The sequence below is a fragment of the Ambystoma mexicanum genome, chromosome 4p, assembly GCF_040938575.1.
Source record: "Ambystoma mexicanum isolate Mex_15411 chromosome 4p, UKY_AmexF1_1, whole genome shotgun sequence".
NCBI lineage: Eukaryota > Metazoa > Chordata > Amphibia > Caudata > Ambystomatidae > Ambystoma > Ambystoma mexicanum.
The window spans coordinates 1,262,437,631-1,262,464,493 of NC_090927.1; the positions used below are offsets into that span (position 1 = coordinate 1,262,437,631).

Sequence of the window (26,863 nt, forward strand, 5' to 3'; positions counted from 1 at the left end):
ATAGTTATTTATTTATTTAACATCAGTTTTAATAAAGCATACTTTAAAAAAGCAATTGTTTGTAAATGTCAAGTAAACTTTTGAATTAATTTTCAAAAACAAGAAAGCTGGTGAATGCTCTTTTGGAGATGCTAATACATTTCTCCTACACCATGAAGTGACTTCAATAACAAGGATTGTATTGTATTAATATATCACACCAATGTACTTTTCAGATTCTGAGTTTCAGGATGGAAGGATTAAGGAAAAATAGGAAAGTTAGGACTGTTTCTTATAATGTGAGGACAACTGAATCCTGCAATGGAATCTAGGCAAGCCTTTCCCAGCAGTACCAGTATTCAACAAGCTACAACATATGGAGGAACAAGCAATGCCAAAGTCAATGGATTCAGAAGAGTGCTTTTAGGGAGCCAGGACAGCCAAAGTCATTTGGACAAAGTCTATAGTTATGAGGCACTTCTTGGATAAAGTCTTTCACAAAGTCAGAGTTCACAGAAAATCACTGAAGACACACAGCCGTTAGGCTTGTACAAAGGGGTGTTGAAATCAACTCAGAAAGTTAAGCAAGTGCAAATCTCAAGCGAGACAGCACGATTTAAGGCAAGAAGGTAAGTATCCCCAAGCCCAAACAGTACCTCAGGTTAGAAGAAAAGTGGTTCAGCGGGATGTCGTCTTGCTACAGCTATGCAAAGCCTGGTTCCCGAGCCTCAGTCGTGGGTACAAGAGGGAAGCCGTCTGGACTGCTCTTGCAGCAGTACTCAGGAAGGACTTTGGCAGCTACGGGCTCTCTTCGATTCAGCAGCACTTTGCGGTTTCAGCGCCTCGCAAACAGCACTGATGCAGATTAAATATCTCCGGTTGGAGTTTCCTTGCTCCCTCAGTCCTGGACTCTGGTGAGGGGACTCTGGTGGGGGATTTGCTGCTTCTGGAGTTTCTTTAGGAGGTTCCTGGAGGTTTTGTCTGTATTAGTTCCGCGGCAGACGTTGCACTCGGTTATGGACACTCGAGCCCTGGCATTGGGCTTCTGCAGCAACGGAGATGCACAGCAAGTTGGGGATTGCGCCAAATTTGAGTTTGTTTCGGGGTTAGCTGGTCCCACTAACCCAAGGGGAGAAGTTGTCCCGTCCGGAGCTTCTCTGTTGAGGTGAATAAGGAGGTTAGCACTGCAGCAGGGCTTTACCGGGCAATTCAAGGTCCTGGAGGTTGAAGCAGGCTTCTCTACACGGTTTCTTCGTCGGATGTTTCTTCCAGTGGTCGACTCTGCCTCTAGTCCCAAAACCCTTGCCTTTTAAGCAAGTTTTCTCAATCATGCTCAGCCTGGGCTGTCAATCACACAGCAGGTTGGCTGTCAGCCGGCCAATCAGGACTGGTTTAGTTCAGGCACTCCCAGAGACAAAGGACAGGGGAGTTAAGGGAACCTCCCTCACTTCCTGCCCTTCCAGACACACTGGAGCTGGAGCTGGGCTTCAGGGCTGAAGGCTGCCAAAGGCAAAACACACAGAGGGCTCATATCTGTCTCAACACACAAAGTAAAATCCAAGAAATACCTCAAAAACAAAAAATGTTGAAAAAAGAAGACTGGGGGGGGGCATTTTGACAGAATGGATACCCATTTGTGCTGTACTGCAGCTGAGGGTTCGCCTCTGGTAGAAATGCACACTGGTAGTAAAAAATAAGCCACTGCCACCAGCCATTTAAAGTAGTGAGTTTAACAAAACATGATGCATGAGAAAGTAGGATAAGGGGCTACTAAGTAACCCCCCCAGCACTCCACATAAGATGGTGTGTGCTGGACCTACAAAAGGAAAGAAGTAAGATCAATTTCACCTTACTATTCTTCGGAACGGTGGTTCACCCAAGACAAGGTATTAAAACCTTAAGAGAAATGACACTGCACTGAAGGTGCTGTGCGTCACTATACAAAAAGGAGATGCCTATGGAATTTGTCAGACTCCAAAAACTGTGAAAAAACAAAATCCAAATCAGGGAAAAACACATGAGAGAGTGAGAAAAAGGTCCCACTCACTCAGGAGTTAAAATTAAAAAGGCCTAAGTCTTGCAAAAGAGCTCGGGGTCTCTAAGGTGAGAGGAATTTAGCACAGAAACAAACATTCTCCCTAACAAATCTTCCCTCAAGGGGAACGGAATTACACCTATTACTCTGCCTCTCATGGATCTACTCTTGAACTGACATGCTCCTGCTGTCCTCTACGACAAAGACTAATCTCACATAATGCCCCTGTGCTTGTTAGACCACCATCTGGGAATGCCTCTCAAGGGCGAGGGTAGACTCTGGCGATTTTATGACTTCATCTTGCAAGATCTGTTATTTTGAGACCACATTGTGGATAGTCTTCCTATCTATTCTTTTTATTATTATTATTTATTTGATTTAATAGAATTTTCCATTTTTACAAAATTTACAAGGTTTATTACTTGTCCTCCTTTCGTTATTTCTGCTTTACATTTCTGCGCCTAGACCACTCAAAAGTCAGCTCATCCTTGTTCAACAAAGCAAAGTAGAACTTTTCACTTTAATGCAAGGTGATTACTTATTTGCGTGTGGCGTGCATGTTTGTCAATTTCACCTTCAATTCAGCTGCACTTCCATTGCAGATTTGTGTTCCTATTTTTCCATTCGGATTAGGCTTTGTCATTATTGTCTCAATCAAAGGATAGTATGTAGTCGCCTTGAACCCTTCTAGGTCCACCCATTCGACTCAGGGCTTCTCCTGTTGCCCATCAAAGCCCAATTATCGAAAGAAGTGAAGAGTTGCCAGCACCCATCTAACTTTCTCCCCACTCATTAACCTGGCCCACCATTCCTCTTGATCAAAACAGCATAAGTCTTGGAATAGGGGGCCCAGGTGTACTGTACGTGCCATGTTTGTGCCTAGGCATTCGAGAAGAAGATGTTTGATAGTTTCCTCCACTTCCCTCTTGTTACAGAATCTGCAGTGATTTATACTTGATTGACCTCTAGATGACAGGATTTCGTTAGTCAATAACAAATTCATCCCGATTCTCAAAAAACTCTGCCGGATTGAACGATCAGGAGAAAATGATAAGTATGTCCTTACTTCACTTAGCTTGATCGGAAAGTGTGGTAAAAATGAGACCAGTTTCAATTTTGCCGTTTCATCCAAGGTTGTAATCCAATCTGCCTGTAGCAAACGCCTGCACGCCTTGGTGTGGTTTCTTGTCAGCTCATCCTCTGAACTACCTATTACCTTCAGGAGAGCGCAATTGGTTTCTCCCAAGCTTGATAATACTCTACATAGTCCTTTAGTTAGTTAATTCCATAACTCCTTCAGAATCTTCGGCGGATTCGGTAGGAGTAATTTCCTGTAGAGCATCAACTTATTTCTGGCTACTGTGGATTTTAACAATGTAAGGCTCAATTCCTTACCGATAGCTGCCACTGGGGTAGAGTTTGGAAGATGCAAACCACGGTGCCAGAAGAGCCCTTCCGATTTGAGACACAGGTTGTCAGGTAGCGATGGCATGGCTTCCACCCCTTAGGTAAAACTAGGGACCACCTTTGCCTTGTAAAAATGAATGGTAGGAATCTATGTGAAACAACCATATTTTTTATTGATTGTTTTTGCTTGCGATATAAGAGCTTTGGTCTTTTCGTAGAGGTGTTCCTGCATAGGTGTTTCCTTTCCGTTGTTACTTATTATCACACCCAGGTACCAAAATTGTTCCACCTTTTCCAACAGATCCCCATCAAGCCTTATTTCCTTTTTTTCCTTTTTCCTTGTTTGTTTATCAAAGGACATTATTTTTGTTTTGGCCTTGTTAAGTTCTAGGTTGTTATGGTTCAAATAATTCTGCAAATTTGACAACTGTCGCTGTAGGCCGATCATGGTCATATCCATCAGTATAATGTTGTCTGCATATATGATTCTCGAGATTTTATCCTCGCCCAAGAGAGGGGGGAACATTGTGACTTTACTTTCATGATCTTTATAATCGTTAGTATAAGCGTTGTGAAGTGCTGGGGCCAACGGGCACCCCTGCTTCACCCCTCTTTCTGTCTTTATCCCAGTTGATAATAGGCCTGCGTTGTTTAGCCTGACTTGGATTGATGTATCTGTATACAAGGCTTGGATTGGTTCCAAGATTGTTTCTGGACAGTTGTTTGCGTTCACTTTACTCCACAAGACTTCCCTGTTGACCTGGTCGAAAGCCTGAACCAGGTCAATGAATGCAAGAAAAATTTATGGTTTATTTTCCTTGCATTTCGCCTTGAGGATATTCAATGTAAGGATGTTTGCCATGGTTCCCAGGCCTTTTACAAAACCTGCTTGCATTGGATCTGCTATGTTACTTTCTTGAGTCCACTCTTGAAGCTTATCCAAAGCCAGTGATCCAAAGATCTTGCCTATGGTGTCGAGAAGGGCGATTGGCCTGTAGTGTCTGGGGTCGTCCCTTGCACCTTTCTTAAAAATTGGGACGATATGATCTTTTTTCCAAGAGGAAGGGATTTGTCTTGCCCTCTTGCAGTTATTGAATAACTTACTTATAGATTCGGCCCACGCCTCTGGATGTTGTTTTAGATCCAGGTTGAAGATCCCGTCAGGTCCCCCCGCTCTTGAGTTATTTAACTTTTTTATTTTGTCCATGATGGTTTCCGGGTCACGTGATATGGCCCAATCGTCCCTCAAGAGTACCGATGCTAGTGTCGGAATTAATTTGTTCGATGACTTTCTGTGTAGAGTGGCAAAATAGTCTGTCCACTTTTTTTTCCTCCACGTTATTCTGGAGTTGATTTATTGAGGTGGTTGTTGGATTCTTTATTAATGACCAAAAGGCGGAAGATGACTTGCCACTCAAAGTTCTCAGCATTAATTCTGAGTCATGTTGATATAACGTTACGCAGTGTTGTCTCAGCCATGCTTTATATCTTTTGTCCACCGTTGATGCTTCTGCATATAATTCTGCGGTCCTATATTTGGAGGCCAATCTTTTTGCTTTCCTTGCCAGCCTGCGTTGCTCCACTAATTTTGTGTTGAATTCGTGGAGATGAACTTGAGCTTTCGGTTTCCCTGAGATCGTGGATTCTTATAAATCTGTAACAATGGTTGATAATCAACTGGGGGACCAGTCTCCCCTTCCGTCTGGATAGAGAGTCTGACGTATCTTGACTGGATTTCGAAGGCTGTAATCAGGGCCAAAAGTTCTCTAGATACGTATGTATGATCGATGTTGACGCCTCAACCCAGGTTTTCCCATGTTCAGATATCCGATGATTGCTTTGATTTCAGCCAATGTAAGTTGTGGACATCCATCATGATCATTAGGGAATCCCATTGCCGACCCTGGGCTTCTCCGTCCATTGATACAGGTTTTCTTTTTTCTGTTCTGTTGGTTCCTGGCAACGGACATTCAGATCGCCAGTAATTATCACAGGGTTTATATCGAAGTTGTCCCGTGCATCTTCTATTAACATTACCATACTCTCTAGAAAGGATTTGGTGGTTATTGCAATCAGATTCCAGTACGTATTTACCAGGAGAATTAGTTCAATCTTAACTACTCCCTCAGTAGACTCAATCTAAGACCATTGCTAACATAAATTCCGTAGTTTGTAAACAAGTCTTTATTGATAGGCCGCATCCTCTGTGTACTGCAGTGAGCCAACCCGATCGTGGGCGCCCCTTTGGTCCTTTTTTTGCACAAGAGACAGAGATGTCATATCCCTCAAGGGTTGGCTGTGCACAAAGCCAGGTTTCCTGGAAACACAAGAGGTCAAAGCTTCCCAAGTCAACGCCATTGTCGGACGTTAGGTGGATAAATCCTCTTGTGTTCCAGGTACCTAGTTCAAGTATTATATCCGCTGGTCTTTGGGGTTTAGTCAAAAGTAAACCAATCCTGGCTACCTTTTCCTTCCTCTCTTGTGGCTAACATCTAAGGTTTCTCTTTTCCTCCGATGCTTTCCATGACCAATTGGTCGGTGAGGCACGGCGTGAGCCCCCCATCCTACTAGGGGCCTCACGTTTCCTCATCCTTTCTTCCTGCTGCAGTGGTGGAGAATAGTGTGTTCTTGTATACGGGCCTCTTGGCACTCTTCCCCTTGGGGTTCTTTCCCCTAAGACACAATCTTCTTGGTTACTGGTCTGCGAGAAGTTATATCTTTTTTCTCTATCTTTCCCCTCTACATCCTGTGATGAGTTGATAAGATTTCAGTCGATCTGATTGACACCTATTGGACTGCTCTTTAGTGCCCCCTAGATGTTCCTCAGCAGCCCTCTTGTCCGTAGGACCTTTAGGTGAGTTCTCAGATCTTAAGCTGTTCCTGTTACCACACAGGAGAGTTGAGTCTCCTTTTGACGTGCCATCTGGATTGGTTTCGGTCAGGTTGTAGCCCAGGTCAAAGAGATGGTTTTTCACTTCCAATAAGATTTTTTTGATTATGGGCGAGTCCACATGAAGGAAAGATCTGTCATTGCCCCTAGGCACGTTTGGTTCCACCACTTTAAGGTCATTTGATACCAAGGATCTGAGGCATGGGATTTGCTTAAAGAGGGTTGCAATTGTGCAGCGGTTTAAAATCAAATTATCCTTTAAAGGTCATATTCTCTCTCATAGAAAAGTTCTGTTTTGTTGGGGAATCAATCTGGATGAGCCTTGGTTAATTTTCTTGGAGACTTCTATTGGCACAGAATGATTACTAGGCTTCTGTAACCTTCCTTTTGCAATTATCCTCTCTCCAAACTCTTGTTCCCTTCGACTTGCCTCAGAGGGTTTCACAGCAGATCTTTTCCACCATCGCTTTGTAGATACTGTCTCCCAGATTGAGGGAATCTTCTCCTAATTTGTTGAGAGTGATCTGTTCCCGTTCTTCGGTTAGTGTCATTGTCACTTTCCTCATGATTAGGTTTACGCTTTATATTCGTCCCTTTAAGTTGTTTGGGGCACTTTATGACACGCTCCTGAATTAGTCCATTCCCTTCTGTGGAATCCCTCTCATTTGCGACAGTCTTGGGAGTAGCAATTGTTCTTTCAATGAAAGGAAACTTCGCTGGGGGCTCTTAAGTAGTGATCTCTACTTCCGTTTCGTCAATTTTTAATGGCTGGTTTGCTGGCGATTCAGCGTCCGAGTCATCTAATGAGTAAATACTCATATTCATGAGATGAATTGACAAAGACTCATCATCAGATTCTGATGCTGGATCTTCATTCACTCTTCGCTCTCTTGATTTATGTTCTGACTCTTTACCCCTTGAGTCTCCAAGGAGATTTGTTTTTTTTTGTGCAATTCCAGTTTTTTTTTAGACGACTGTTCAACAATGTCTTTGAAGTCCCTTCTTGATTTTTTAAACTAAATATATTTGTTGGTCCTGAGGCGGATGATTCAATTGTCAATGCTTTGTGGGAAAAAATCCTAAATTATACTCGTGGGGTCTCTTTTTGGGATGCTTTGAGTTTACTCGTCGCTTTCTTCTTAATTGAGTTTGTCAGCGAGTCCTCTTAGTCCTGAATCACTACTGCCCATTTTGGTCGCTAAGCTCAATGCCGACCGATGGTCGGGGCACCAAAATCTGCGTAAGTAGAAGCCTCCATGCTTCTTGAGGTATTTACAGTTGGACTCTTAGCCCCCGCCTCCTTTCTTGTTTTTGAGGTCTCCGTAGGGTCCCCATGCATTTGTCTAGTAGCGGCCCCATGCATTTGTTCAAGATCAACGTTGGGCGGGCCCGAAATCGTTGATTTGACGGGTCCTTCTATAAATTGCTCAGTTCTTCCAAAGTCAACTGTGCTGGCCGTAGTCGGTATTATAGGTTCGGAGGTCATGGGGCAGGTTAACTTTGTTTCTCGTATATTTGCTGTAATATATCCTTCCAAGAAGGCTAATTTAGTACTCATAATAGCTAGCAGCGTGGTATGGTCCTTCTGTGCCTCATTCAATGCCTCATATAATTTACAGAAGGGGTTTAGGGCGATGGTGATTGTTGACATAATTGACATCAGATCTATTTTCTTTGCAGGAGACTCTCTAGCTGGTGTGCTTGGAATTTCACTCAGGCATATTGGCGCCCTGTCTCGCAATGAGCTGTTTGATTATAAGTTTTGTCACAATGTCTATGTTCGTTTGTGGATTGACACATAGACTCAAACTCTGAGGTTGTTATGCTGTGATTTACAGCCTCCTTTTGCCCATGATCCCCTTTTCGAACATTAGTGGTGATTTTGTGATTGGCATCTTCTGGTGCCCGGATGGATTGAATCCTTATCACGGACCCTGAAGCCAGCTCCCAATTCCATCTGAGTGCCCCTGTTGTCTCCTGTATTAGTTGAAATGGATGCCGTATGTACAGCCTTTCTTTTTTGTGTCCCTCCACAGGAAAGCCTTTTCCCTTCAAGGGGAGCATCCTGCAGAGTTATGTTTCTTTGAGTATCCCACTCGGGAGATGGATTTAATTGCCGAATTGGAACCTTGGGAGTAATGTGCCATCTTAATTGATTTGATGCTGAAGTTGACTCAAACCCCTGACTTGGTAAATGTGATGGTTCTAGTGCCGCCTGATGACGGTCCTGCTTAACAGGGGTGCTGAGCCCTTGCTGTTCCAATTCTCGATTTGTTGGACCCTCTGCCACTTCTAGAATTTCGGCGTCGGAGAGTTCCATTTGTTTTTCAGAATAGGAGTAACATTTCTTTTTAAAGAACATTTCAAACTCTTTTGTCCGTAGCTGCTGTTTCACAATGTTAGTTGTTGTTTTACGGTTTGTGAATCTGCCTGTAATCCCTCGTTTCATAATCTTGTTACACTGTAGCTTTTTTGGAGGTAAATTGCTTTTTACTGCACTTTCCCTCAGATCCTGTGATTTAGGTTGAGCCTGTAACTCCACATAGGGTTGCTTACATCCGGCGGCCCCGTCGGAGTTTGAAATGCCTCCTTCACTTGTCAGTGTAGGTGATTTAGTTTTCTCTTTCAATGGGCTCTCCATGTCTGAACCTCTAGGCGGGTTCATGTTTAAATCCAGGGGTGCGCTGGTGACCTCCTCAGTCTGGTCAACCGGGAGCTTTTCCAAGATAATTACTTCGGGCGAAGACGTAACCAATTCGTCCTTATCCATTTTGTTGGCTGGAAATACCGGGGACAGAGGGCAGGGGGGCAGATCTGTTAAATCCTCTAGAACAAGAGAATCCTGAGCAGCATGGACTTCATTTTGCGGGGGGGTAAGCCTCAAACTGGGCTGCCCCTCGCATCGGCTCTACCTGCCCCCTCTCCCCCCACCTTTATCTTGTTTATCAGAAGTCGCTGGAATATTGACATTGTCCCTGGTAGGACTTTGTTGGTGAAAAGAGGCGTTGTCACCTTCTTGCAGAGATATAGCGTCGAGTCAGCGGCACGTACATTAATCCCTAATGAAGGGTTCATTGGCCCACTGACAACGGTATTCGTTAATTGAGGCGGCGAGTTCGCGTCATACATAGAAGGTTCGTTGGTGTAAGCCGTCCTGTCACCCAAGTGTGGAACTTTCTCCTCCGTGATTACTACGGGGATTGCCTTTGTCAGGTTATGAGAGAGGAGTGGTGAGTGCACAGGGGCCCCCATAGGGACAGCTGAAAAGGCAATTATATCAGCATGTTCCTCCAAATCAGGCAAACAGGATTATGTAACCCTGGGGGCTCTGAGTCTTGTGCATTTTTTCTTGTAACTGCAATTCCACTCGTAGATTTCCTTCTAATGTTCGGAATCTTTTGCAGTTTTATTGCATTCGTGTCGAGTCCCCCTGGACATTGTGACATGGGGAACTGGAGGGGTCGCTTACCTGGTTCTTACGGCTCGCAATCCGAGGCTGAAGCAGACCTCTTCAACGTTGGGTATTTCACCCGTAGCCTGCTACTTCGGAGCGAACGACCTTCATCCTCCATGCTCGTATCCTTTACCCTGGGGCTCTGCCTATGGACCGTCTCTTTTCTCGACCTTGAATGAAGTACTAATATTCGTCCCCCGGCCACCCGAACAGCCAAACAGTACCACCAGCCCTTATCACACCAGGGCTATCTATTTTAAAGAAAACAATAAGTGGGACATGAACTTGAACACCCTATGAGACGCAGGAAAAGCAGAGGGGAATTCATGAGCAAACAAGAGGCATACACTAAATCCCAGGACATTTGCCCAATGCAAAGAACAATTCTCAGTTCCTGAAACAGCCTTTACGATCTATGCAGCTGAGACACTAGATCTCCAAACACATAGTGAAAGAGGGGCGTACTCGAAAACCTAGAGGGTTAGAAACTTGTGTAACTAAAGGCAGTGACACCAAAAAGATACCCCAATGTTATAATATGCTCGACCAGGGTAGTATAGATGAAGTTATGCCTTACATGGAGAGATGGGAGAGAGAATTAGATGTTCCAATCCCAATAGAATCATGCGATCACATTTGGGAACAGGCGCGGAAAAGTTTAAACTGCACTGTATATAATGAATGTGTGTATAATTGTTGGTATCTAACCCCAACTAGGCGGCACACGATTTTTCCTGGCTCATTCAGCTAATGTTGGCGCAAATGCAGAAACAATGGAGACCTAGGACATATGTGGTTGCATGATCCGACAATTCAACCATACTGGAAGGAAATTCCGGGTTGGATCAAAGAGATAGTAGTCACACAATTACTGTGGAATTCGGTCTCGAACATGCTGGGGGTCACGGAAGAGGGGGCATGTCCACTTTTGGGCAATAGTGCAAGGCTAATCACTCACTTGCTTAATGCGGCATGTGTTGCTCGGTTTTGGAAGGCACCCGAGGGTCATCCAAGAGCATATTAGTGGGTGAAAATATGGGAGATCCTTTCCATGGAAAGAGCTTCACCATTAGACACTAAAAACGTTACCAAATACATACTTGTATGGACCTCATTCATTCATTTTGTTAAAGACAGTGAGCAAGTATATCAGAGACCCTAACTCCTCAAACACATCTCATTGATATGACAATGACGGGTCATCTTTTATACTGCGGTTAGACAGAACTGAATCGGAGCTTTCCTCACCTCACTTGTTGATCTAACTCTGGTAAATGTATAGACTTCAGCGATATCCCACAGTGTGTTTCCAGACATGTACAATTTGTTTTTCGTTAAACTAATGATTTACTGGTTCAGAATAGGTTACTAGAACTGCATCCACAATGCACGTGGTGCAGGGATTTGTTGGACTTGCATAATATAGGTTGTTTTTAAGATTGGTATTGCCTTATCATCAAATCAAATAAAGAAAATTGTAGAGAAAAATGCAGTGCATGGATTCTCCAGTTTGTTTTCCAGTCCCATCCTTTGTTCCTTTTCCTTGTTTATTTTCTTTAATAACATTTCTTTTGGGTTTTGTTACTTGATAACAATAACATACAATCAACCAACAAACTTTCCATATGTACATCAAAGGCATTGTGATTTGACCACAGGATTATCACAGCTATTCAAAACATGACAAGTTGGCAGTTTGTACATTTCCCTTCTACACAACTACTACACCGCATTGTTCCCCTGTTCACTGCATAATTACTACATAGTTTGTTCCCATTTCCACCATATTTTCTGGGCTTTGCCGCGGAGCCTCTGGCTGGGTATACGTGGCGCTCCATCGCTATACAGGCTTCCACGTCCATTAGCCATTGTTCGAATTGGGGGGTGATCTCCGAGCCCCACGATTGTGCAATATTCCTTTTGGCCAGCCCCGTGGTCGTTGAGAACAATAGCCTTTCAAAGCGGGTCATTTTCCCCTCCTCCTCGATTCCTAGTAACAGTAGTTTGGGTTCTTTAGGGAGTGGTTGGCCCATGGCTCTTGACAGTCTGTCACAACATTTTCCCCAGAAGTATTGTATACGTGCACATTGCCACAGAATGTGATAGAAGGTAGCCTCCTCGTGTTTACAGCGTATGCATTTGGCATCTGTGATTTTGCCCCAGCGGTACAGTGTCACTCGCGGATAGTATATTCTGTGTAGCACTTTCAATTGTATTAGTCTGATTCTAGCCAAGACTGCTATCTCCGTGGGGTACATTAGTGCTGAAATACAGTCCTCAAGCAGCAGTGGACCCACATCCCTCTCCCATTTTGCCTTCAGACTACATAATTCTTTCGAAGCAAAAGAAGAAATTGCATTATACATGACAGATGTAGTTTTGACATTCACTCTATCCAGCACAATGTTCCTCTCTATGGGTGTGCATTCTGTCAGGTCAGCTAGGTTTGGCATATGTTTCTTAAGTGCATGGGACAGTTGTGTGTGGTGATATTGGTCAATTTATCGGAGATCATGGCTGCCACAAGTTCAGCGAAAGGTATAATTCTGCCATCTTTAATCACTTCCTTAATTGTTACTATACCTGCTGCTTCCCACCTCGGCCATTTTGGTAGTTTGTGTAGCTCAGGGAGGAAAGCATTATTCCAGAGGGGTTGTTCCGGGGTGATTTTATTTTCCCAGCCTATATGTCTATGTGTCTCCACCCAGATCTGAGCCATGTGGGTTGTTATTGTGCGAGGGGGAGGACGGCCCAATATGCAGTATAGGCTTTCAATCGTGGTATGCCGTGTCTAGCTGCTTTCTCTGCACGTATGTGCGGTAGTTCTGGGTCTCCATGCAATATATCTTTTATGGCCGCCATCTGACTCGCCCAGTAGTATGTTTGAATATGTGGGAGTCATTTTGCAGTATATATAGAAAGCGGGGGAGCGCCAGCATCTTAAAGAGAGATGCTCTTCCTAGTAGGGTCAGTGGTAGCGTCACTCAGTGGTTCACATCTTGCATGAGCCGCTTTATAATTGGGTATAGATTATGGGTCACATAGTCCTCCAGGTTGTTTGAGATCAGGATGCCCAGGTATCGGAATTGCTCCCTCTCGATTTTATATGGGAAGCCTTCAGGGGGTATGGAGTCAATTCCTTTAATCGGGAACAGTATCGACTTACCCCAGTTCACTTTCAGACCGCTGAATCTGCCGTATTGGATCAGTATTCGGGTGACTATAGGGCAGGAGACCACTAGGTTACCCAGATAGATCAGTAAATCATCAGCATAGAGAGAAACTCTGTCTTCCCAAGTTGGGTCCCACCGGAATCCTGACCACAACGGTATGCCTCTCAGCATTACTGCTAGGGGCTCAATTATTAATGCAAATAGCATGACTGATAGGGGACAACCCTGTCTGGTTCACTTTCCCAGCTGGATGTTACGGGAGGGCCATTCGTTCACTCTTATTACTGCTATGGGGGCGTTGTATAGGAGCTTAACCCAATTTATGAATTGTTCACCGAAGCCCATTTTCCTCATGACTACCCACAGTGCTTCCCAGTGGACTGAATCAAAGGCTTTCTCAAAATCGATTGCCAACAGCGCTAGTGATTCCTGTAGGGCCGGTGCTCTTTCTAGTGCTAAGTGCAGTCTACGGATATTCATCCTTGTGGATCTACGTGACATGAATCCACATTGGTCCGGGTGTATCAGGGACGTAATTACCTTTTGAAGTCTGTTGGCGAGTACCTTTGCTAGTATCTTTGTTTCACTGTTTATCAGGGAAATGGGCCTTTAGGAGCTACATTCTTCTGGTGGCTTCCCTTCCTTTGGTATCACTATTATGGTGGCTTTACGCAAGTCCAGCGGAAGGATCCCTGCTCTTCTGGAGTGTTCGAATATATTAAGCAGGTGTGGTACTATGTCGTTACTATTTAACTTCTTCCAAATGTCCACTGGGAAGCTGTTCGGACCTGGGGTTTTACCTGCTTGGAGTTGGGAGATGATATTTCCTGTTCCGTAACATTACCTACCAATATGTCTGACTGCTCAGCATCCAATGTGGGGAGAGCAATTCCGTCTAGTGCCGTGATGTCTATCGGGTCATTGGGGGAGCTGTAGAGCTCTGCGTAGTAGGACGCAAAGCATTCAGCTATTGCACTGTCCGTTGAGGCTATTTCCGCAATTGCGGTTTTGATATATCTGATTTGTTGATGGCCCTCGTCTCTTCTTATGGCCCTCGTCTCTTCTTTCCAGCCAGGCTAGTAATTTACCTGCTTTCTCCCGTGTTTCATACAATTGTGCTCTCATCGCCAAGTGCACCTTCTTGGCACAGTTTAGGGATATATTGTGTAATTTCTTCTGTGCCAATATCAGTGCCTCCGGTGTGTTGGAGCCCATGTGTTGCAGTTCCCTGTGCGCCACTTCCTGTTCAGCTTCTTCCACCTTTTCCCGGTGTGCCTTTTTCTGCGCTGCAGTCCATGCGAGGATCTACCCTCTCAGTACCGGCTTATACGCTTCCCACAGTGTTCCAGGACTGTCTACGGAACCCGTGTTCAGCTCAAAATATGTGGAGGTAGTATTGCATATTTTTTCCACTAGATCAGGGAACCCCAGGTAATAATTGTTGAGGCGCCAGGTAGGTGGTGGACGTGGCCTCTCTGTTTCAATTTCTACCAGTAATGGGGAATGATCAGATATGCCCCGTGGGAGTAGGGATGCGCTACATGTGTTGTGAATATTCTGCAATGGTAGAAAAAAATTGTCTATTCTAGAGAGTGAGGCATGCACGTCTGAGTGAAAAAAATATTCGCGTGCATCTTCATGTAAGTCCCGCCAAACGTCCCTCAGCCCTAGTGCGGACCAAAGGTTGCTAATTTGGTGTTGGATGCAGGATTCCTCCCCCTTATATGTGTGCGGTCTAGTGTAATATCCATGACCTCATTGAAGTCTCCCCCTAATACCCAGGTATCTGCTTCATTCGTAGCGAGGATGGGCGTGATCTCCTCCAATAATGTGGATAGAAGTGCTGGTGGGGAGTATATTGCCATTATTGCAAGTGTTTGGTTCCAGATTGTGACGTTTATGTGTAGATACCTCCCCCCAGCATCATGGGTCACCTTAGTTATCTTTAGTGGGAGCCTCTTGTGGATTAGGATCAACACTCCTTTAGCACCCATGGAGAAACCTGCATGCACCGCAGTACGATATTTGGTTCTTTTGAAGAGGTTGCATATCGTTCCAGCCAGGTGTGCTTCTGTTAGAAGCGTTATGTCAGGTGATTGTCTATTAATGAATTGCGTCACCAGGCGCCTCTTGATACTAGACCCCAGTCCGTTGACATTCCATGTCAGAAGTTAGTTGGTACAGTTGGTGGTACCATTGGATATGTAGCCAAAATGGTCTGTAGTTGTGTTTCATGGGAAGTGACTGTGTCTAAGTTACTATCATGCGCGCTATTACTATTTTGTTTGTGTTTGGTGTGGTCACAGTGCCTTTGTGTGTAATGCAATAAACAATTAACTCACACCCAACTCCCCCCTCCCTATAATCCAACCCCAACTGAAGCATCTGTCGCCCCATCATAAGCCTAAAAAAAATAACTCTCAACACATACGCAACTAGTTCCTGACAATTTGGCGTTTCTGACCCGCGGTGGAGTCAGTGCACGGTTGTCAGGTACGTCAGTCGGGGGGGCCGTCAAGGCGGCATGCCTCGGGCCGTCAGCCATCTTGCCTATTGGTTATTACAGACTTTTATTGGTGCTGCCATGAGGCAGAATGGCAGTTACTCACATGTGAAGGGCATTCCTGCTTGTCTGTCCATTGTTTGCGCTCATTCATTGTCTCTTTGCGGTAAGACCCCCACTTGTTGCTGTTGTCTCTCATCCGGTGGTCTGTCTGGGTGAGGTCTATTCCTGTGATTATCTTGCCTTCTCCATGCACCCCAGTCTCCTTCCAAGTGTCGTTCTGCCCAGGTCCATGCCTCTTTTGGGTCCGTGAAGTGTATAGATGTGCCGCCATGATAAATTTTCAACTGTGCCGGGAACAATAGCCCGTACTTCACCTTCAGCGTCTGTAAACGTTTCTTAAGAGGATCAAACGATCGTCTTGCTTTTTGCACTTCCTTGGTGAAGTCAGGGAAGAAGGCTATTTTGGAGCCGTTGTAAGTTATAGAACCTTTTGTTCTGGCCATTTGAAGCACCGCGTCCCGGTCTCTAGAATTCAAGATCTTGGCGATCATCATCCTTGGTTGTGCACCGGGGATCGTGTTGCCAGATGGTATCCGGTGGACACGTTCAACAGAGACGAATTTTGACAAGGTCTTTGGAGCAAATAAGTCAGCAAGCCATTGTTCTAGAAAGAGTTCCATACTTGGACCTTCTGTCTTTTCAGGGAGGCCAAGGATGCAGATATTGTTCCTTCTCGATCGTTGCTCTCCCTACTCCACGCGCTCCTCCAGTGATTTGATGTGTTCCATTACACGGCTCATTTGTTGGCCCATGCCCGTATCTCGTCTTCTGCCACAGATAGTCGAGTCTCAGCCTCTCCAGTGCGGGAATGACAATTTCTGAAGGTCATGGCGCAGAAGGGACACCTCGGTGCTGATACTGTCCATTTTCACTTCCATGGAAGTTCGCAAGCTGGAGATGGCATTCATCACATCTCTAAGCGATATGTTATCTTCAGAGTCCTGTGGGCCATCGGATTTATGTTGCTCCGCTGTGGGGGGGGGGGAGGGGCAGAGCAGGGCTGACGTCGTGAACTGTTCCATTGTGCTTTGTGTGGCAGTTTTCTTGTCTTTTTCTTTGCCCATTTCCGAGTTAGTACTCTGGTGGCTTCTGTATCACTCAAATTGCTTGCTAGCGGAAAGAACCGCAGTGCCCAGTGTGGTCTCGCAATGCCTTGACGTGTCCGTGGGCCGGAGGCAGTATCATAACACAATTATGCCATGTCAGTGCGACCTTGATATCTCACGATACTGGTGGTTACCTTCAGGTTCAGCGCATGGATCTTGCCTGTGTGTAGATTAATGACTCTTTTGGCCTTCTTCACCTCTCCGGTTGTGGCACTCGAGCACTCTATGCAGCCCGTGCGCTCAGGCGCAACCTTATGAAGCCCATTCGGATTGCGGATGTATGTTCACGCGTGGCCTTTTAGCGCCAATTACACACACAGTGGCTGGCCAGTGTCTGTGCCTCCCGGCCTATGTAATGCCCTTTCCCCCCTCCCCCCCTTGTTTCCTCCCCCGGGGGTTCTCACCGGGTGGTCCGCAGGGAGCAGCTTCGTAGCTGGACGGGGGTTATTCTTACCACTTGCCCCTCTTCCCACCTGAGATTTTCACTTTCACGTGGTACGCGGAGTGTAGCACTTTACCACCTTCTGGCATCGGTATAAATTCACTCCCACTGTCTGGTCTCACAGGGGGGGGGGGCATGTGGCAGCAACACTGTGGGTATGGAGGTGCAGCTGAAGGAAGTGAAGTGTCTGTTCCCGTAGAGCGCTCTATACCATACGTCTCTTCAGATGCACCTTCCAGCCACACGACCACGCAGGGATGAAAGCTTTGGGCACCGTACCTCAGTGCATTGGGTAGTGCTCCTTTTGTCCAGCAAGGTTTCTCATTGGCGTCTGTGTCGTCCTCATCTCAGGATCCGAAACTCTGCGGTGCCCAAGATGCGTGTTGTGCTTTAGGAGCCGGAGCATGTGTTAGGTATGGCCAACGCGGGCACACCATCAAGAGGCAGCGCACATTCTCTGCACCCCTGGTCACAACAAGATTGCACTGGATAATGTGGGTTACGGTCGAGGCCACCTACATGGCGAGGGCTCCGCTGTCCCTTCCTGCACACAGACCCCGCAGGGCTCGCGTTGTGAGGGTAGCCCGCTCCGGATGACACGCCTTATGCGCGAACACAGCGCACCTGGGTTGTCTCTGGGAGCCATCTCTCGCTGCAGTGCCTCAAGTCTAGGCGGGACGGAGCCCCTCACCTCACTGGGGCCTCGTCTCGGTACTGGTGGCAGTCTCTGTCATTGGCACTGGTCAGGGGCAGGTCGCGGCACAGGGGTCCCACGCCTGCGCTCAGTCGCAGGGTCGGTCCTGTTAGCTGGTGGTAGCCGAGGGGGGTAGCCGGGCCTCGGATCTCCTCAGCAGCTCACGATCGGCGAATTACAGTATGGGGGAATTACAGACCTTCTTCGCCAGGTCTTTGGAGCCTACCCGAGTGAGGTGAGCTCCTTGGCCTGGTTGTGCTTACCTGCCTAGCGTTGGGGTCTCTTATACCCCCCTGCCTCTTTGTTGTGCCTTGGGGTGGCCGGATTTCCTGCCGCCCCCCTGCTGCTAACACCTCACACCTATCCTCCGCTGCCATTGTCCTTCCCTGGCTGACTCCAAGGGTGGGGGCGCCGTTCGGCTGCCCCTCCCCTTATTTTCGCGCCGTTTGTCCCCCACCCCACGCCTAACCCCCCAGGCCCTCCATCGTGTCGTGCTTTGCACACCACGGGGCCTGGGGCACACTCTCGCCAACGGGCCACAGCAACTCCTACCGCCTCCAGCTCCCGGCAGCCATCTTGGTGCAGGCTCGGTGCCATTCAGCCGGCGATATCTCTGGTTCGTTTCTCCGGTTCTGCCCCACACTGCTGTCATGCGTCGCCGCAGGTGTCCGCCACTGGGAAATGGACTTTTCTTTAATTCTGGTACACACTTTGCAGGATTTGTTCAGGATTCGGCTGGCGGCCACGGAGCACCGAGGAATCGCGTCCTCATCATGTGCTAGTTGGCCACGCCCCCCTTTTCCTTATTTTGATGACCCTTATGATCTGGAACGGATTATGTCTGTTGTGCTTTCAGCCTTAATTTCTGTTATATCCCCTCTTCACCCTCACTGATAGATTTTTATTAAAACATGTTTTTATATAAACACCCCTGGATTTCATTTCACCGGCTTTGTGCCCTGAATTTTCTGTATGTTGCCGTGGATTCTGTTTTTCTCCTCTTGGGACCTGAATACTTTATTTTTGTTTTTCTGTGGCATCTTTCGTTTTTGTTTTCGGATTTACTGTAAGTCTGATGGATGGGAAACGCTGGGTATGTTTCATGAAACAATCTTTAACTTTCCTCGATCGAAGAAATTGTTTGTTATTTGTTCTCTCTGAAGTAGACAATCAACGTCATTGCCATCATGACATTCAAGCCCATGTCCCGAAGCAACATGTCCATCTGCCCCCTCATCTAGGTCACTCACATCATTAACTACAGTCTCACCAGGCAGTAAACAATGGATAGTAATAATGACTCACACCTTGTCAGATGTGTAAATCGACTCCCCCGCCCCTGTTCCCCAATAGTGTGTAATCACCTGAACCTGTTTTTGACCACTAGTTCAAGGCGACACATTGTTTTACGTGGAAGGTAGCTTGTGCCCCCATTTTGTGATATTCCACAAGGTCCTACATATTTCCTGTTCTGTGCATGCTCTTTGAGGGTGAACATGCTTTTCTAAAGTGCTCGAACAACGGGGGGACTTAACCAATTTGGAGCAGGCCTTGCTATAGCAATGTTGCCCACCTTACCCCAGCATATGAGTCCTTTACAATACAGTGGTGACCATTTAATTGTCTTCTGTTCTACAATGGCATGCAATTTATATGATGGGTACTCTATCGGTTTTGTAATCCTATGATCATATGAAATAATATTTGTTATTGGGTGCGCAGGTTATCATTGAGATTTGGGCTAGGAGTGATAAGTGCTAAGGTTGCAGATTTAGTAAATCAGTAATGACTAGCGTTTTTGAAGGAGTGTTGGCGTTTTTGAAGGAGTGTGGTATTGTGTACACCAAGAGCTATGCACTGTGTTGTTTTAGTCCCTCCATTATGCCTGGCAGATTGGTTCGGGTCCGAATCATGGTAATGTGTTGACCCCAGGAGTCCTGCACACACATTGGCCATTTAGACATTGATGCTGTGCTTCATGTGCCTGTTCAAGAAGACTTGCGGGGGGTCATTACAAACTGGGCGGTAACGGATACCGGGCACCGGTAAGGAGACAGGTGCCGATAATCCCTTACTGCCCAATTCCGAGGTCCCTTAGCGGGAGTCTCAAAGACCGTGTGGTCTGACCACACGTCCTTTACGGGTCCCGCTAAGGGACCAGGGCGCTAATAACGGGCTTGCTAGTTACGAGCCCATTATTAGCGCCCTCCCCATTCCCATTGAGCCCTATAGGGGCTCAATGGGAATGGGGAATTGTTTGTTCAATGGGGACTTACCGGTCCCTCCAGGGTCGGAATGTACCAGTAAGTCCCCATTGAACAAGACCGGACCCGAACCCGGTTTGGAGGCAGCCATGGTGCTATTACCTCCAAACTCGGAATGACCCCCTTGTTCTTGTGCCCTGGGTGGTACATGGACTTTGTGTGTGCTGTCTAAAGCATCAGTCCAGTTAGGGAACCCAGGTGTGTTATCAAATATACTTTATGTGGAACTCTTAGCAGCAGGGATAGTTGGAAAGGTGATGATGTGGTGGATTCATAGCATCCTGGCGTATATGCATAGGAGAGGATGTGGGAAAAGCAGGGATGTGTAATGCTATAGAACAGTGTCACGGTGTTGTTTACAGGTGGCGCATTTCAGAGCTGCAGGACATGGACTCGATTTAATTGTGGCATGGTGGTGAATACAATATCCCCGTTTGGCTCTTAGTCATCCTGTGTTTCTGCCCTGAGGGAGGAGATAGTGGGCATGTCCAGGTGTTGGGTAAAGGGGAATCTGCTTGTCGGTCAGGTCTAGTTGTGGCAACATCCTTGGTGTACATGGCATTTGTGCTCTCCTGCCTACTTTTCTACTAGCAGTGCGGGGCAGGCTGAGGGGCCACCTGCTGTGCAAGCTAATGGACGGCCTGCTGGGCAGGCTGATGCTACAGGTTGTCATTTCCCTAAACACAAAGAGATCGTGTGCTACCTTTTACATGATATGGACAGTTTGCCTCATAATGTCCACACCGCCAACTATCATGGTTCCAGGTGTAGGCTGTAACAGGGGCTTTTTTGGCTTGTTTTGATGATAGTGGCCTGCTGCCTGCGTAGCCCACCCTCAAATTGATTTGCACTTTCTATGAGCAGGTCCTACTTTCAGGTGTTCAAATGAGTGTAATTACCTGTCATATCATCGGACAGACATTTTGCCCAAAAAATCAATGCAAAATACCTTCTCGTTTCAGGCAGCGAAATCTGTTTGATTATGTGTGGTTACACCACCTGTGACCAAAGCGTTTTGTTCAACACGTAAAATATAGATGAAGGATCCGCCTGTATTTTAAGTGTGCATGATTACTACATGGAGCTGTAGAATAGGCGGTCAATGGATTTACACCGGTTTACCCCTTCTGATGGCCGATTATAATTGGCGTGAGTACATGAAGCTTTACTGGGGTGATGAACTTCTCTCGGGAACAGACATATTGTTATAAAAACTAAGATTTGGAAGGCATGCCCTTTAAAAGAGTTCCAGGGACTAGAAAATAAACATTTACAATCAGATCATCAATGCTCTGTATGCTTTTATATTTACCCTCGATCAGTGTTTGTGCATTATTCATGTTCTATTGGGGACAGATTGCTGACTAGCCATCTGGTGATTCTGACAAACAGAAATTGTTATACTTTTTTAACTGTTACCAGACTAAGAGTTATTTTTCTTTCTCTTTTTAGCAATTGCATTTAAAAGGTCATCATGAACCAGTCACTGCTGTGACATTTGGGCACAGGTACGACCCACTCCTCATCTGCTCTGCATCGTGTGACTATGTTATACTTTGGAAACTCGAGGAATGTAAAGAGTTGCAACAGAAGGGTGAGTCCCGCGAGTGCCTACTTTAAAGTTATCGTGACAATACTCATGTAGGCTCCTCCGCATATCAATGTATTAACTGTACCATTTTTAAATGATTTGAGTTTCATAATTTAGAAAGAAAGATAGGCTGTTTTTTATTACGTGCATTTTTCACTGGGCATCACAGTGAATACACATATTATTGTTTTCCAGATTGCGCAGTCAGAAAAAACTGAAATAAAATGTGTCTCGTGCATCTCGAAGTGTCATTCTTCACCCATGTCATAAGAATCTGTGTTTTTTTTAAACTTTAGCACCACTTTTGGCCTAAAGATAGAATTGGGTTGCTTCTGTGTGTGAAGTCCAAAGCTATAAGGAGGAGGGGTTTCAAGGTTTCCTGTACAGTGACTAAAGGCACTGGGGTTATCCCAGAGAATCCCCAACTAGGGGCTATATTTAAAACCGGCAAGATCGAGGGGCCTCCTCCGAGAGCTCTGGCTCCGGGGGCAGGGAGAGACCCTAAACCGTCTCACAACTAATCTGGTGGTCGAACCGATCCTGCTGAGAGGGCAAAGCAGGAGGACAGAGGCCCTAAGTCTTCACTGAGGGCTAATTGTTCTGCAGAATTCAAAGGAGCTCAAAAGCACTGTAGATCTGCCAGTGCCGGCTCTGCCGAGGTTCCCTGTCACAAGGCTAAAATGGATACAAAATCCCCGGAAACCTCTGTGGTGCCAATGGCCTCAATGACACCTGTGATGCAGTTCACCTCAGGCAGTGACAAAATGGCGGTTCAACCCACATGGTCTGAGGCGGCCATTTTGATGAGCTCTTTCACACCAACGTTCTCAACGGCTGGTGCATAGTGGCCTATATTTGGGGCCGAGCAGCATTTGCCAGGAAATGTGGACAATAGGAAGCCTTTCTGCCCTCCAATGGATTGGCATGCTCGGTTTCCGCTGTCACTCAGTCTTGCTCCCTCCTGCGTCCGCTCCCTTAGTCTGTGTGGATCCAGTTGGGGGAGGGCCATCCTGGCAACCAGCCTCTTTATAATCCTGAGGGTATGCCCCTCCAGAGCGGCCTCTAACCCACTCCTGTGCCTAGACCTTCCTCTGAGGACGCGTTCTTTGGCAAAATCCAGGCCATTATGCAATCTGAACCAATGAAGGCATACTTTGAGGATCTATTCAAAGAAATGTATTGTAAACCTCTCAAGCTGCAGCCTGCTCCTACAACCCCTCAGCAGGTTTCGGTAGTGCTGCCCCCTCTGCTTCCGGTGGGGCCCCCTCATAAACTACCACCACTGTCTCCACTTTCACCCGTGCTCAAGACTCCCGTTGCACAGTCAAGTATGCCCACGGGGTCTGAGGTACCACGTGCTGCGGATCAGTTTTCTGTTCCTGCCACAGCTGACGAAGACCAAGCAGACCAGGATAGCGAGGACCCGCCCCACTCTGTCAGAGCCTTTCGTGACCGGGTGTTAGGCAGTAACCTGTGCAGTTCCCTTAGGGACCACTGCAAAAAGATTAAGACTACAGGAGTAAGCAGTAAACCCAATTGGTAGCAGTCTGCACCACCCAGATTTACCTGGTAGCTGTGGCTGAGCACTCAGACTTCCCTCAAAAAGAGTTAGGCAGTATATAGAGTATACACAATAGGGCTAAAAATACAGTAGAACAAGCAAACACTGACCAGAGCTTTGGTATAAAAGTATATCATTATTTATTTAACAACACACTTATGAAAATACACTGGCACTAATATATCAAGCAAGTTCAAACACAGTCACTATAAGTATATACATCTCCCTAGTTAATTATTCGACAAGTCTAGGTTAAGACACCACTTACTTAACAAAACAGAGGTGAGCGCGTAACCGTAGATGGCACTCCAATAATTTGTTTAAAAATGGAGAGAAAAGGCAGAGTAGAAAAATAATACTGTATCACCACTTTTAAGAAACCACAGCAAGTCAAGAAAGGCAGGGTCTACTGTAGAGCAAAAAGGTCATAGGCCAGGCCCACTCTTGGAGGGAGCAAGGCGGAATGTGCCCAAGATCACATAGTGGAAATGCACTCAAAGTCTTTGCAACAAAGTCAAAAAGAGGTTGGATCAGTTCAGAAAGGCAAAGTTATCAGGTCTGAGGTCAACCCAGTTAGAAAGCCAAGGATTTACGGGACACCTTGGACAATCTCTTGCAAGGGAGACCAGGCGGGACACAGTACCTGAAATGGTGAGAAAGTTCCAGCGGTGGCAGTTGTTCCTGTCAGCGGGTGCAAGTTGTGGCTTCAACCAGAGGAGGAGATGGTCTCGACGAGGAAGAAAGCTGGAGGTCGTTGCACTGCCAGGGAAGAAACCAGCCGCGGAGTTCCCGATTAAAAGGTACGACCCTTTTATTCGCGGTAGTGGTGAAGCGTGGCTATCCAGCTGCCGGGGTGCTTGGCACAGGCAATTCGACCATGAGACGTCCAGGAAGGTGAAAAAGATGACATTGTTGGTCCCACCAGCTCAAAGGGAAGAAGATTCTCCTGGAAGAAGATCTCCTCTGTCGTCAGGGGAAGTGGTGAGCTTGTACAGCAGGGCTCCACCGGTGGTGACGTTGTAGATGGCTCAGCTTCTCCCCTCTTCCGATTCTTTAGGTCCTGTGGCGACTTCTGAAGTTCCAGTCCCCAAAGCCCTGCTTTTATGCAGAAAAACCCCCATTCATCAGCCTAGCTGTCACTCAAACATGCTAAGTGGTGAGCCGGGCGGCTCACCACTGGGCCAATCACACAAGAGTGCGACTTGATTTGCCAAGGCAACTCAGTCCAGGGTGCCTAATCCCCCTCCCACACATCCTGTAGACCCCAGACAGAGTGGCACCATTTGGAGGGCTTCTGTGGAGAAGTCTGCCAAAAAGTGGAACAAAGGGCTCGACTTGGGTTAGAGTTTCAGAGGCGAACACAAACGCCATTTTAAAACTGAGTCCTGGCAAAAAGACCCAACCGGGGAATAAATATTAATAAATAACCGGCAATATCTAACATTGCACCAAAAAGTGGTGCGTTTAAAATGAATGGGAAAATCCCATAGGAAATATTCCGGTGGAATATTTCGCGTGGTATCCACTGCCACCAGCCAGAAACTCGACAAGCGGGGACTGGACAGTGCCCCCTTGGAAAACAGACCCAGGGGCAATCGAATTACCCCTACCAGTACTACCACAATATGATGGTTTGTACTGGTCTGTTCAAAATTTGAGACTAGTAAAGCCAATGGTGAATTTACATGCCCTGGGAGAGAGTAGTCAGTCCCAAGGTATGGAGTCTGTTTGGGGGTCACTATGACACACCCTGTGTTACTGCACTGAGGGTGCTGTGTAACACACATACCAAAACCACATGAGGCCCTATGAAGTAAAAGACCCCATAGCCCATAAAACACATTTACAGTCAAAGGACATACTCAAATCATGCCTAAGAGTGGAAGAAAAAGAGTCTCACTCTTAGCAGGAGAAAAAAATAAACCCCAAAAATCCAGCAAAGTTGCTGGGGGAGTCACTAGGTTTGGGAAATTAGCCTTAACAGAGAATTCTCCCTAACACCGGGTCATGTATATGATGGCATTGCTGGATATTCCCATACCCGAGCCTCCGGCTCCACAAGAAGGTGTTCTTTCAGGAGCTTTAACACTTTCGACACAGGAGGCACTGGCCTTTTCCTTGAAAAGGATGTGCTAGCTGAAGCCTGCACGGTCTGGGAAAAACCTCATTCCGGGATGCACGTAAATATGAAAATTACGCTAGCTACAAGCTACGCTCGTCAGAAGACATACCCTTGACTCCATGTTCACTCCCCTCATCAACGGTGGTGGCAGCAGCTACGCTCTGGTCCAAGCCGTCCTCAACATCCTCTACGGCTGCCCCTCAGGTCCTGTCCAAAGAGGACAAACTTCTTGACGCCATTGGGGAAAAAAAGTATTTTCCAGTTCTGCTCTTCAGCTGCACCAAGCGAATACCGAAGACATCCTGGCAGCGGCAAATCTCAAGCTGTTTACATTCTAAATTCCAGGAATGTATCCCTCTGGACAGGTTGGAGGATTTTAAAGAGGGCCTATCCGATCCTAGAGTGCTGGCTCAGGACCTGATGCAGGCCACGGCCCATCACGTAGACACTTCTGCTCTGGGCCTTATGGTTTGAGTAGACATCTCCCACCAAGCGTGGTTGCATGCTACAATGTTCTCTAAGGAGGTTCAGGACAAAGTAGTTGATCTTCCCTTCGAAGTTAAAGAGCTGTTCCACTCCTCCACCAACGAAGAACTCAATAAAACAAAGGCAAGCACGCAAACGGCTAAATCTTAGTCTGCCCTTGCCAAACCCCCAGCTAAAGCGGCCTATACGCAGAGGTCGGGGACCCAGACAAGGTTCTTCTCAGGTTTCCGTGGGTTCCAGGACCGCTGTGCACGCCGAGCAGAAGGTTCCTCTGGTGGGCCTCGCCGCACGCAGCATAGGCAAAATGGCTGGTTGTTCTCTCGGTCATCAGCCTCCTCTTCGGCAACAAGTGGTCTCGCCGCTGACAAACCATCTAAATGATGTTTTTCATCGGTCTCATGAGACTCCGGTGGGAGGATGAATTTCGTCTCATCTGGAGGCATGGCAGACCATCTCATCAGACCGATGGGTTTTGTCTGTCGCCCGAGCGAGTTTACGCTTGCCCCTCCCTCAAACCCCACCATTTCACCCTCCTCAGCAGACAGGGTCACCCTCCCTCAGCGCCAAGGTACAGAAACTTCTGGACCTCAGAGCGGTGGAAACTGTTCCCTTGCAGGAGCAAGGGGAGGGATATTACTCCTGTCTGTTTACAGTGCCAAACCCAACCAGGCTGGCCTGCGCAAAATCCTTGACCTCTCCAACTTCACTCTTTTCCTACCTCCAAGAGAAATTCAAGATGATCACGAAAAGCCAGATAAGGTCTTCTCTGTGTAAGGGGATTGGCTCAGTGTCGTAGATCTTCAGGACGTTTACATGCATATCCTGATCTGGGGCCCACATCGAAAATACCTTTGGTTTTCTGTGGGAACTGAACTCTTCCAGTTTTGAGTGCTGACGTTTGGTCTCAGCTCGGCACTGCATGTCTTTACGAAGATGATGGCAGACATTGCAGCGTTCCTCAGACTGCAGGGAGTTCATGGCTATCCATATTTGGACGATTGGCTTCTGCAAAGTCCTTGCCCGTGGGCTGTAACGGCCAATCTTCAGTCACTACTCCAGCTCCTGTTCCAACTGGGGCTGTCGGTGATGACAG

At 46.7% G+C, this 26,863-nt stretch overlaps 1 protein-coding gene across 3 annotated transcripts in view; it reads left to right on the forward strand.

Annotated features, from left to right (window-relative positions):
* WDR27 (WD repeat domain 27) overlaps positions 1 to 26,863 on the forward strand; it is a 2,413,256-nt gene that overhangs the window by 167,081 nt on the left and 2,219,312 nt on the right. For all 3 annotated transcript variants that reach the window (XM_069606956.1, XM_069606954.1, XM_069606955.1), the window contains exon 3: positions 21,463 to 21,604. In XM_069606956.1, coding sequence (XP_069463057.1) covers positions 21,463 to 21,604 — 142 coding nt within the window. The remainder of the gene's footprint in view (positions 1 to 21,462; positions 21,605 to 26,863) is intronic.